The sequence below is a fragment of the Tenrec ecaudatus genome, chromosome 2, assembly GCF_050624435.1.
Source record: "Tenrec ecaudatus isolate mTenEca1 chromosome 2, mTenEca1.hap1, whole genome shotgun sequence".
NCBI lineage: Eukaryota > Metazoa > Chordata > Mammalia > Afrosoricida > Tenrecidae > Tenrec > Tenrec ecaudatus.
The window spans coordinates 95,379,282-95,392,884 of record NC_134531.1 but is presented as its reverse complement, the minus strand read 5'-3'; the positions used below and the strand labels follow the sequence as shown (position 1 = coordinate 95,392,884).

The following is a 13,603-nucleotide window of genomic DNA, read 5'->3' as shown; positions in this document are numbered from 1 at the left end:
TATAATTAGATCTTTGCTTTTAAGTGCACAACTCTGCCTTAAAATGAGATTAGGAAGAGGGCAAAGCTCATAATCAAGCAAAACATTGTTCTATCGATTGGGTTTTCTTGTGAGAATCTTTCTAGAAAATTGATAAACCTGCTTGACCCATAACTAAAACTTAACTTCTGGTAAAATGTAAGAAAATAGAACATTTTCAAATTACTTCACTTTTTTATTTCTAGCATTCTGTTAAAAGAGTTCTTGCAGAGTTCCACCAATTATCTGTAATCTCTTCCCTTATCTATTAAAATTTAAGCAAGAGTATGTTTTTTTAATGTAAAACTAAATTATTCTATTTTTTATGCCAAATATGTCTGTTTCAAAACTATCATTGGCCATACTGCCAAAAGATAGTTTTGTAGTATGAGAAATTTAAACAATGTATGTTGATCAAGGCATCTTAATATGATGTATAAAAGTAAGTAAGTTTTAAAAATGGACATTTTCATAGAATGTAGCACTGTTAAAATGTCAAAGTTCTTTGATATTGTAACCAGGACTTAACTTTCTGTTTGTTTTTTTAATAGAATTCAGTTCCTTTTCGGCCTTCAATACAGTTCCAAGGGCTCCAAGGGGTGAGTACTCTCATTGATTCAGTAACAAATTACATGCCATAATATATTGAAATTTTAAAATTAGTTTTTACATGCCTCTCTATATGACGTCATTTATATTTTGTGTACATTGTGATCAAATAAAAATTTCTGACATCTTTAAGATGCTTAAATTACCTTATTTCTTAATTTCTGTTAAAAAAAAACCCAACAACAATAAAGATGCTGTTTCTGCAAGATTTGAGGAGCTCTGGTGGTGCAGTACCGACCAAAAAGCTGTTGGTTGGAACTCACTGTTGTGGTAGGGGAGGGGAATGTTGCCATGTCCCGCCGTCACCTTGTGCAGCCCTGGAAACCCTGGGGTGTTGTACACTGCTGTAGGATCACTATGAGTTGGAGCGGACTTGATGGTAATGGATGATAGTTCTTATTTGTTATTGGTTTTTTCCTTTCAGAATTGTCAGTAATTCCATTTGTTAACCATTTATTGAAGTACAGTGTACATCAACAATATTTGGATACCACAAATAAACAGCTATGAGAAATTACTAATTTCAGGATAGTTATGATTAAGTAATTATCACCACTACTGTTAATTTTCTATTCTGCACATAATTCTTTTAAATGTGCACTAGGAAGTGAAAAGGGCCCCTGGTGGTGTAGTGGGTGATTTATTGTGCTGCTAACCTCGTGGTCAGCAGTTCAAAACCACCAACTTTTCCAGAGGAGAAAGATGAGGTTTTCTACTCTAATAAAGATTTACCAAAATTTTCTATGGCTATTTTTATTGCTGCATTTAAAAGTATAAAAGTGCTCAACTTTATAGGAATACTGTTGGTATTATATTTTGATTATCACTGTTAATATGTATTATTAATATAATATACTGTGGTCTCAACCATTTTCTTGCTTTCTCAAATTAATATGCATTCCTTTATCATTGTACTGGCTGTAGATGGATATTTGGAAATGTATACATCAACTTTAGAGCTACAGAGAAATAGCAAGTTTAAGAGGGAAGCCTATGATGATTATTGTAAATCTACATACTTGTGAATTTTTGGTTAGTTATGTCAGAATCTAAATATATTGTTGAGAATAAATAAAATCTCAACTTTATGACTTTAAGCATTGCAAGAGTCAAGAAATGAGTCATATTCAACATAAGCTAAGAACATTTCTAAATCTGTTATGTACAGCCAACTTGAAGGGCATGTTTGTATGTGGATGTTAAGCTTTACGTATTAATAGCTTTGCAATTAAATCTTTTTAAAAATTAGGATCGGGGTCTGCATTGGAAGAGTGTTTCTCTGACTTTCTGTTTGTTTCTCTAGCTTTAAAAGTAGCCCTTTAGGTAGTTTAAGGAGCTAGGTGTGATTATTTGGGAGCCTAGTGGCATAGTATTTGCCTATTGGGCTGCTAACTGCAAGGTCCACAGTTTAAAACCACCATCTGATTCCCTGGAGAAAGATGAGGGTTTCTATTCTGTAAAGATTTATAGTGCAGGAAAACCCACAGGGGTAGTTCTGCTCTGTCCTATAGGGTCCCTCTGACTTGGAATTGCCTTGAGGGCAGTGAGTTTGCTTCTGGTTTTAGTTTCAATTGTTACTCAAAGCTTGAAAAATATACAAAGAAAGTTTCCAGAGGCTGGAGTTGATGTACCCTGAAGGGCTTCAGGGATTTTTGTGGTGAGTCTTCTGGCAGAAAGCCTTGGGAAAAAGAGTAAGGTTTGGGGCGCTTATTCCTTGCTGGCTGTCACCTTATCCTGAGACTGTTCTTTCCTTTGTTCTCCCTTTCTCATAATTGAGACATTAGAGTGAAGGACATTTGGAGAGTAGTTGGATTGAAAGGAAATGCTTGATGGGGCACTAACATGTCAGCCTCCAAAACATCGATGCAGGCTTCTGGAAGCTTTAGAACTCTTGGAAAGGATTCTGCCTTTCTCTGGCACTCCAGTTGTCCTAGGGCCTATCTCCATTGCAAAACCAAGCTCACTGTCATTGAGTTGGCACTGACTCATAGTGACCCTGTGGGTCAGGGCAGAACTGTCCCAGTGGATTTCTAACTCTGTAATTCTTCATAGGAGTAAAAAGTCTTGTCTTTTGCTGTGGGTTTTACGGTTAGCAGCTCAGGGCTCAACTGTTATAAAACAGACAGCCTATATTTGAATCTTTGGGTCTCTGAATTCTTTGACCTCTCTCCCCAATATCTGATCCCTACATATCTCAGTGTTGTGTATTGTTGAGCTGATTCCAAATTCATAGCAACTTTGTATGACAGAACTGCCCCATTGGTTTTCCTAGCCACATCATTGGCGGCTCAAACTCAGCAGTCTACCAGCAGGAGAAAAAAGGAGGTGTCTGCTCCTGTAAAGATGTACAACCTCAGAATCACTAACCAGGCTACTATATGTTGGAATCGACTCATGGCAGTGGGCGTTTGGTTAGTTGATTTTAAGTCATGTTATTGGGGGCTCCTGCAGCTCTTATCACAATGAATCCATCCATGCATCCGTGTGTCAAGCACTTTTGTATATGTGTTGCCAAGCAGATCTCCAGGTCTTTCTCCTGCAGAGTAGCTGGAGAGTTCCAATGACCAATCTTCTAGTGGCTGAGCACTTAAGCTGTTAACACCGAAAAGGCTTCTTACAAGTCTGAGCGCCTCCATTCCTTCCTTCATTAGATGTGTAACTAAATGCCAGTGACTTGGTTCTGGCCCAGACGAACAAAACACTGTGTGGCCCTGCTCCGTCTTTTCAACTCCCTAAATAGACTTCACTGGTAAAAGTACCAAATGCAAATAACTAGGAGGTTTAAATCTTAGTAGCCATTTGATTTCTTAACAGATAAGCTTGTTAACCCAAATGGATGGCTATTGGATTTGATTAGGGCTTCAAAGTTGTTCCAAGCAGTAGTCATAGCCAAGGAAGTTAGAACAGACCTGGTTTTGTAAAATGTGAGTGTACTGTAGCAATCAATCGCTGAAACACGGCAAAGTATGGGGTGAAGCCCTGGAACAGGAGACTTGGAAGAGACGCATGCACCATTTGAGGAGCCGGATGGGGAAGACTGGGTTATTGCTAGGATGGTGGACAGCGGCATTTTTGAGCCAGTTACATTTTCTTCCGACTTAGTTGTTCAGGAGATTTGGTTGCTATGCAGTACTCGCAGTCCCCTTGTTTCAGGGGAAGATTGCATTTCTAGCGGGGTGGCAATCGTAATTATTTCTGTTCCAGTTACCGTGCTGGTACATTTTACAGATTTGCTTCATCAGCCGTGACTGAATCAGGGGGAACTAGTTTGAAGCCTTGGATTTGATAGAATAGGTGAGGTGTTTGACCCTACCTTGCTGATTCTGGCACGCTGGATCTCCCAGCCCAGTCAGTGCTTTCTTATTCTAACTGGGAACAAAATATATGGTCTCAGCATTGTTTCTGAGTCTGCAGCTGCATTCCATCCACCCCTCCCCCCTCCCCTTCTCTGAGCTCTCCCCAGCCATTTGGGTCTCAGTAAAAACAAAGAGTCATTACAGGGGAGAGAGTGGGTTGGCACAGCCCACAGGGAATATGGGGAGCCACAAATGTGAGGGTCTTCTGACAGTGCGCCTCTGTCTTGCTACAGAGCCATGATCATTTTAAATTGCCTACACTCATTGCTGTAAAAACTCTCTGAAGAAGCATGCATTTCAGGAAAATGTTTAGGGCTTTAGATTGGAAAGTTTATTTCCCATAAAGATGGTATATCTTAATGAGGATTTTTAGTCGTCTGTTAATAGTGTTTTAAATACTTGAAAAGATTTCTTAGGAGGAATTTAATAAACCCATCTAGCAAATGTACAGTTTTTACATCTAACTCTGTGGCGTGGAGTATGTTCATTAACTATCACAGAAGTGTAACATATAAGCACATTTGAAGTCTAACTGAAGCAATGTGAAAGTTTTGTATTTTAGAAGTAACCACATAGTGTTAAAATCATTTCCTTGTTTCTCCCAATGAAACCCATCTTAAGCACTGCATGATTATACTATTTCTTGTTACGAACTACAGGACTTAGCACGCGCGCGCGCTCTCTCTCTAGAAGCCTGGATTTTGTGTCTCATAAGGTTAGCTTTTAAGCATAGTTAGTTTTCTGCCTGAGCATATTATCTAAGCTTAAAGTTTTCTCCCAAAGAAATACAGACTAAAACATTGAACAAAGTAGGCCATAGGAACATGTGAATGAGTGAAAGTTGAGAGAATCAACGATTACGTGTATATTTTTTGCAGATCAATAAGAGCAACAACATAAGCGCTGTGTTCCACAAGTTATCCTGCTGCTTCCTCCGTGGAAGAATGCTTAGGAAATGGGATGTCCTTGAAGACATCTTCTGGATTCAGAAACACTAGGCAATATCTAAGGGCATGGTCGATGCAAACTTCTAATAAATATGTCAGGAGATGAGTAAAACAACCAAAAATGCCTATTGATTCTGAAGATCTCTAATAATGTACCTAAGATACATGGGGCTAAAAGTTTACTAAGGTTAAGATTTCCTAGCTATCTATAGGCCAGCATAACTGACAGAAAAGATAAGCGGTAAGAATCAGTGAGGCAGTTGCATTGAGGCGTTCAAATGACGGCACTGAGAAGGGTGCGTTGGTAGAATGCGTCCACTTCCTGAAAGCTGCTGTCGAGTCGGGGCCCATCCCCAGCAACCGTGTGTACAGCAGCATCAGCCACTGCCTGGTCCCTCGCCGCCCTCACATTGTTCCTGGGATTAAGTCCCTTGTTGTTTCAGTCAGTCCATCTCATTTAGGGGGTTCCTCCTTTTCTCGAGCCCTTTATAAAAATGAGGTCAGCTTTGTGTCTTAACTGGATACTGAAAATGTAACAGGTGAACATTTTCCAAAAATGAGTGTTTCTGTACAGTTTTTAAAAACTAAGCTGTGTTGTTAAGTGCTTATTGAAAGTTTCCCATCTAAACTCAAGAAACACAGCTGGTAGAGCCAGAGCTATAACTTGCATGGGTCTTCACACCAACCACCAAGGAAAAGCCCTCTGCTGTACTGCCCGCTTCAAAAGGAGAAGTGCTGGAAGCAAGTTAACTCAATATCTTCACATAGTGACAGTTGGTACAGTTGCAAAGTTATCTACTAACCATAACTTATAACAAGCCCTTAAGTAATAAATGCGTTAATAGGTTCCTTTATTGTTGTTTCTTATTACACAAACATGTTTCAGACCTTAGTAGTGCTAAGTACTTTGCTGTATGCTTATATTAGTATTCAAAGATACAGGGATGGCCAAGACATGTCTCCACTCTTAAAGAGTCTCCAAGCCTGAGACATATCCAGGTATGGACAATGCCTGACCGAATCCACATCTGTGATCCCAAAGGGGTTATTTTTGTTTGGCTCTTTTTTTGTTGTTGTTTTTTAGGAAAGCAACTCCTTCCCCCCTTTATTTATTATTTCCTTCTGATGGTTTTTTAGACACCAAACTTGGACTCCTGTACCACTAGACCATAGGTGGGATACATGCAGGTGAGACAAATGGCATGGCTCTGGTTAGGGTCTCTCTCTCTCTCTCTCTCTCTCTCTCGCTTTGCCCAGTGGGCACACAGCATCAGCTGCTCCAGCAGGCAGAATAGCAGGTGGGCTCCTCCTCCCTCACTTCCTCTCACTCAACTCCAGCCACTGTTGCTGCTGCTGCTGCAGCTACCACTGCCACTGGCCTCTGCCAGCAGCTCCTGCAGCAGCAGCAGTGAGGATGACTAAGTGGGCTCTCTAAGGTGTTAATCCCTACGTAATTTAAAAAAAGTGTTGCTACTAGAGTACCCGATCATATGTGCACTAGTGTATTCCAAATAAATGTGGATGGTTATAGACAAGTTCTCTCTGCAGTGCACTTGTTTCGTTACATTAGGATATCTTCAAATCAGAATATTATTTGAACCATGAAGAAAAAAACGATTTGGAAGTCAGGGCTAATACCAAATTTTTAACAAAACTCAGGTGAACATCTTTCCAAGTCATTGAAGCTCTGCAACAAGTTTTTAGCTGGCTAAAACATTTTAATGAAGACAAGAGGAAGACAATGGAAGACACTGGTGGAAGCCCAGGAATGAGTGGAAGAAGACTGTAGAGTTACCATTGATGTGATCGCCATTGAAGTTGAGATCCCGTGAAGGTCTGGCATTTTCAATGTTAAGTGGGCATGGTGGCCTCAACAACATGGTGGCCTTTGTAACAATTGGTGCCCAAAACATTGCTCAAAGAATTACTGGCTGAAAGAGATGATGTTGCTGTCATTCTTTTAAGCTAGAATGAAACTGATTTTATGGAATAAATTATAATGGGGTGATTTTGGATTTACCATTATGGTCCAGAGAGAGCAAGGTTCAATGCAAAGAGTTGTCTTAGAGGGGGCTGCTGGGCCATTAATTTCAAGGCAGGGGATTGGCTAACGGGTATGGGATTTTGCCGCAATATTTTTGACTCATCCTCACAGTGTCCAAATTGCATAACTTCCTATTTCACAGGATGGATCGCGGATGTTATGCCATGCATTCCTTTACTCTGATATATTTATTAACGAATGACTACTCTTGCATCGGGAACCTTAATGAAATCTAGAGCATTGCTGGGGAAAGGGCTCCCGATTGGAATGAATCCACTTTTAATCCAAGACTTCAAGAAATTCAACATGTTACATCCCAGCAAAACCCTCCCCCCAAACCAAAACTCTTCTTCAAACTCGTCGCCATATAGAGTCCACACCAACTAATCAAGAACATTTCACAAAGCTTTTGAATGCCGGTGCACGTACACAAAGATCACGGGGGGGGGGGGGGTGATGTTTTTGTAATCCAGATCTAAGCTGAAATAGCAAGGTTCTCAGTAGCAAATAATTGTTCCCCTGCCAGCACGTGACATCCTTGCAGAGTCAGAGTACACCTGACTTTTGCAAAAACAGAATGAAAAGATAGTTGAATTACTCTTTGACATGGGGTTGCAATTCCAGGCTCCAGCATTAACCCAGTATTGGTTGTGAGAGTATTCTTCCAAAATTCCTTACAGATAGTTGCTTGTTTTCAGACTCTGAAATCTCAGTTTCTAAAACATCATAGTTTTATTTTCTGCAAGTACCATTGGTGTCTTCTGTGAAATACGGAGTCATGTCATTTTCCAAGAGTGAACAAGAAACAGCTAGCCAAACAAGTTTTAAATGAATGCCTTCCAAAAAGACACAATAACCTCTGAAGATTAAATCGGCTTTTAATGTGTAACTTTAAAGGCTTTGAATCCTGCTATAAAACCCTTGCAGTAGGGTCATTAACTGGAAATAACATAGGGTTAGATTTTTCTGACTTTTAACTTCCAACCTTAGCACAGCATTCAACTGAATTACTTTCTTAACTATTTAGTTCCTTTGGGAAGTCTGGGAATATACAATATTTGAATTAGTTTCTCCTGACAACGTAGAAAATTTCACCCTCCTGACAACATAGACGATGGATTGATTGCCTTCCCCAGCCGCCTGTGTACTCCGTGAGCTGAGCTAACTCTGGGCTTGGGGGAAGCAGTGACGGTACAAATAAGTCCCCATGGCCGCCGTTCCGGCTCAGATAATGTGCATGCACTCTGCCTGTTTTGCATGCACTCTGCCTGTTTGCAGTTTGCTAGCCTACTGTCTTCGCCAACAGCTGTGTTTAGTCGGTCTGCACAGAAACTTGCTGACTAATGGCTACCTTAAACAACTCCGTGCTGAGTGTAATTAATACTAGAAGGATGTGAAACTTCTATTCCTTTGTAATGGTAGTTTAGTTTTATTTGTTTATTTAATATTACACTGGTTGACCCAGGTAGATAACATTTATTTTAATGCTTGTGTTCAATTATAGCTCATAACCACCTGTTGATTTACTGTGGCATTAGTGCAATAGTATATTACCTAATCTCACTAACCCTTTCTCAAAGAGTTCTGCAGCCTTCCTTTTATACCCCATTAAAACAACCACTTGGACATCCTTGAGGGACTCAAATGGTTTTCCTTTTAAATTGTCTTTAAGTTTGGGGAATGGAAAGTGTGAAGGGACAAGATCCGGGCGTAGGGTGGATGGGGTAAGGTTTGCCAGTGAATCAGCAGGTGCCTGGTGGTGATGGGAAAAAGCAGTCTTGGCTCTAAGGTTTTTTCATAATTGGTCCCTGTGTCCTTCAAGAAAATCTGTCACGCTTGCCCCTTTGATTCGCCAAAGTAGCAGCACCACAACCTTCTTAGCTGACTTCTCTGCCTTGAATTTAAGGTAGAAGCCCCCATTTGGATTGAGCCTTTTGTGTTTAAGGCACCCTAACAAGTGTATTACTGACAGAACTTATCTGGAGCTATACACAGATCAGAGACATGTTTAAACACATTTAGTTTGGAATAAACCTGTGCACAGATGAATTAGAACTCTTGTAGCAGTATTAGTTGACTTACCCTCACCTGTGTTTTTTAATCACGTGTTTAGCCAGATAGGGTCCTAAGTTTGAAAACATTATCTCTCATGATATTAAAATGAATAGTTTTGAAGCCATTGTAAATTGACTAACTTTTCTATCTTATGTTGACATTCAGTGCCTCCCTCCCTCCCTCCCTCCCTCCCTAGAAATGGGCTAGCTATGGGTTTCTCAATAAGCATAGCAGTGAGCTAAACCCTCCATCCCTGTCTTCACACTGTGACTAGGTACCAGGGATACAGTAGTGACTGAGCCCTCTGGGATCTCAGAGTGGAAGGTGGACTCTTAAGCATTAAGGAAGCTTTCTCAAGGCACTCAGTGATCACTGCTTTCACACAGGCACCAGCATGGGCTACAGTAGGATAATCCCCAGAAGACACAAGGCAAGACCATCACCAAAGTGCACGCTCACTGAAAAGCAGTGACTGGAATTCTGGCTAAAATTTGAGACTGCCACGAGGACTGTCAATTTTGTTCTTAGCAGTGAGTTAAGCTTACTGTCTTCATTCAGTAAACATTTATGAATACACACTGTGTATCAAGCCCCACAGTAGACACTGTCTAGACAACGGTAAATATGACCTTGAAAATGCCACCTTTTATTTCAAAACTAAAATTATCTAGTTGTCAGTATAATCTAGCACTGATAGTTTGCTTTTCCCCTTCTCCCAAAGCCTGAAACGTTTGAAATTTTTTGAGCCATGTATATTGCAGATAATTTCACTTTAATGATACTCATGGGAACTTGAAAGATATTCTGTGAAACCTCTTGTTTTAAGCCATTGACCTCTTGTTATACTCTTCTCGACACACACAGTATACTTACAAGAGTTTTATTTTTAAAAAAAACAAAAAAGCATTAAAGTAGGGGAGAAAAAAATCTTAGCAGGCTGTGTCCAATCTATAGATTTCAACCATATTTAACCCAACAAAATAATATTGTGTTATTGATCATAGTGTGTTTATTTTTCTTTTCTAATATTTAATGTTTTCAAACATAGCATCTCATAATCGATGGCATCTCTAGTACAGTAGCATAATTTGTCAGCATTTTCTGTGTAGTGGTACAGATTGTCTTGTAAATTGCTGACATCTTAGATTCACCATACCTACAGAAATACAGTGGGAATTTTTTAGACACTTCCTGTCTGCTTCAATAAATTGTTACCTAACTAGAATCTTTTGAACACTTTATTTTCTTATTCTACCTGTGACTTGTTTTGTTTTTAATTAGCTCAATATGTTAGATAATCTAGAGAATTAACCAAGGAAGCTATATTTTTATAACCACTCATAACTAGGTAAGCTATGATATTCTTAATATTCTAGTTCTTAGGTTGGGTGGTGAGTTCATAGATGTTCCTATATTGTTATGCTTTTTAACTATCAAACTCTTATTTTTGTAGTAACAAATACTACATAAATTAACATTTTTCTCATTGTCATTAAATATAATTTGCTATCTTTACAGATTAAATGAGCAAAAAAAGATTATATTTCAATTGATGTCAAAAAGCTTTTGATAAAAATGATCATTAGTAAATCTTGATGAAAAGTTTGGGTAAGTAGGTAATAGAATTTTTCCTTCACCCGATGAAAGCTGTCTTGGGTAATTAAACTCTGCCAGTTAACCATATTTAGAGATTTAAGAAAAGCAAATTAAACTCACTGCCATCAAGTCAGTTCTGACCCATAACAACCCTGTAGGACTGGGTTGCTTTGCCCCTGTGGATTTCTGATTCTATCACTCTTTGTTGGAGTAGAAAACCTTGTCTTTATTCCTTGGAGCAGTTGGTGGTTTTGAACAGCTGAGCTTGTGATTAGCAGCCCAACGCAAACCAACTAAGCCAATAGGCCTCCTAATAGTGAGAAGATAATAAAAATATGCATAACAAAGTTAAAAATAAGGTCTATATGTCCATTCTCCTTCCTAAAGTTTCGCACTATTCTAAGAATGCTTAGCATTCTGTTCAGTGTGCAATTAAGTCGATTCCAGTTCTGAGTGGCCCAAGTAAAACATACATTTTACTAATAATGCTCATATTTTCTTCAATAACATAGTTATTCAGAAATAAGTGTTAGAAAAAGCAATGGCAGTTGGGAATTTCAGTGTAAAACAATCTCATTGAAAATAACAACCAAAAAATTTAAAAGTGCCAGAGATTAAATGTAATCAGTGTGATTTAGAGACCTATGGCAGCTTGCTGGTAGACCCAGAAGGATATGTAAATGGTAAATGGAAAATGCTTCATATCTTCTTGTTGGAAACTTTTTTGAAGTTATCATTTTCCTCCTACTTAACCAATAATAAAACATGATAAGTTGCATTACATGTAGCATTAAAAAATCAGCAGACAAATATAATCTTAAACAGGAAATATAAAATACTGTGTACCAAAATGGCCGTGCTGATGGTTTACTAATGTTTACCGAGGGGGTTCAAAGAGTTCCTGGAAAAATACCATTATCCTATTAGTTTCTCAGGAGCTCTTTGAAGTCTCCTTTCGTATTTGCTTATCTATATTTATTGTTCTCTAAATGTAAAATAAATTCTTGGGTTTACCAACATTAAATATGACAAGGGTTCAGAAAAAAGGCTAAATAAAAGTTTGAAAAGCAAGTGGACAGGAAAATAAGTAGACACTGCTGAGTATCCTGCTAGTCAAGGATATCATCGAGTTGCTTTGTCATCTGTCCGTGGAGAAAAAAGCCTTCTCCCTGTCTGTGATCTCTCTTCCTGAGACCACGGCAGGTTCAGGCGAGGTTTCTGGTTGTCAAGGACGTGAGAGGAGATGATTTTCCTTTTGAGTTCACACTTGACACTTTGGAATGGCACTATTATTATGACGTGCCCTGGGAAAGTGTCCAGTGTGGGAAGGATAGATTGGAAGGAAATGAGTATCAATAGGCTGAATTGGGAAAGATGAGGATCTTGTGGCTGAGCTGGGATGGAGCCTTGGTAAAAAGTAGCATGTGTTTTCAAACTTTATTTTTAATGAAAATAGTGTTCTCTTCTTTTTCAAGGGACTTGAAGAATAGGATAATTAGGAGTCCATGATTAATGATAGATAAACTCTTATATTTCATAATTTTTGATTCTGTGAAAAATACTTCCAACTTATTTTTCCAAATATATTTATAGTCATGGAGTCATGACAAGTGTCACAGTGATACCATGAAATCAAATTATTATTTCCAATTAGCCTTTATTGTTTTTCCTATTGAAAACAAAAGTTACCATCACCACTACCAGTGTACATTTTCAAAATGTGTGAACTACATACAGGATAAAGATGTATAGTCGGTGTTCCTGGTAGCATTGGTGGATTTCACTTAGCCATTTTTTTTCATGTTCATATATGCATTTTTAATTAATGGTGTGATATATTATTGTTTCCTTATGACTCGCATTTCTCTATTTAGATATATCACGAGCATTTGCCTGTATAATAAAAAGTAGTAAGTAATAAAAGTTATTTTTAAAGCTACTTACATACATTATCATATATTTGTCCATCCCTATATATTATAATAATGACACAGTGGCATCCTTGTGTGTAAATCTTTAGTTCTTTCTTTAATTATTTCCTCAGGATAAATTCCTAGATGTTGAATTTAGTGAGTCCACGGATATAAAACCTTAAAAAATGTTTTTATAACTGCTGCCAAATTGCCCACCTCACCCATAGAAAAATGATGCTGATTTATATTTCCAGAACCTTTTGAATTTCACCCTTGTTAATATTAAATATATGATTTTTAAAGTTTATATTTGATAACATTTAAAATTGTTTAATAGTCCAATTTCTTTAATAATATGGCATGGATAAAATATTGAAATATTTTATCATGAACTGTCATGCTTTGTTTCTATCTAAAGAGTGGTTTTGAGATTTTAATTTCATTATTACATTATTCCTGTTCCTCCCAATTTTTTTGTTGCCATGATTCATCACCTTTCTTTAAAATAAGTACTGTTTATCTATTTAAAAAAATATATATATTTTTCTGTCTGTACTTTTTTTTTTACCATTGTTGATGAACCCCTAGTCATGTAGGATTTCTGAGTTTCCCCCTCACTTGCTTATCTCAGATGCCTCTCTTTCTAGAAGAAAGTAAAAAATTTCTCATGAAGCCTGTGGCATGGCTCTTCAGTTTTAGGGAGCAGTGCACTGAGTGATGGGTAAGGGACTAACATCCTTTCCCTCCCTCATTTATTTTCATTGTTGTGCAGGAACCCAAGGTGTATGGTTCTGACTTTGACCTGTCTAGAAGATTGTCAAATGCTTTGTGGTATAAACTGTACTAACAGAGCAGTTTCTTTAACTGTCCATATGTGAAGCGTTGCCTTTCCTTTACTAGCATTTCTCTTTCCAATAGCACAGGGCAGGTGGCTTTGCCAGTATCACAAATCTGCCATATTTTTAGTTCCATATTTCTTACTATAAGTCAGTTTGCTTTAGAGACATGACAGGTCCTCCTATTTACCTTAGACATGCCAAGACTCTTAGACATCAAACTGCAATT

The 13,603-nt window shown here is 38.2% G+C and overlaps 1 protein-coding gene across 1 annotated transcript in view; it reads left to right on the top strand.

Annotated features, from left to right (window-relative positions):
* ELL2 (elongation factor for RNA polymerase II 2) overlaps window positions 1-13,603 on the top strand; it is a 79,902-nt gene that overhangs the window by 24,558 nt on the left and 41,741 nt on the right. The window contains exon 2 of the mRNA XM_075541299.1: window positions 570-617. Coding sequence (XP_075397414.1) covers window positions 570-617 — 48 coding nt within the window. The remainder of the gene's footprint in view (window positions 1-569; window positions 618-13,603) is intronic.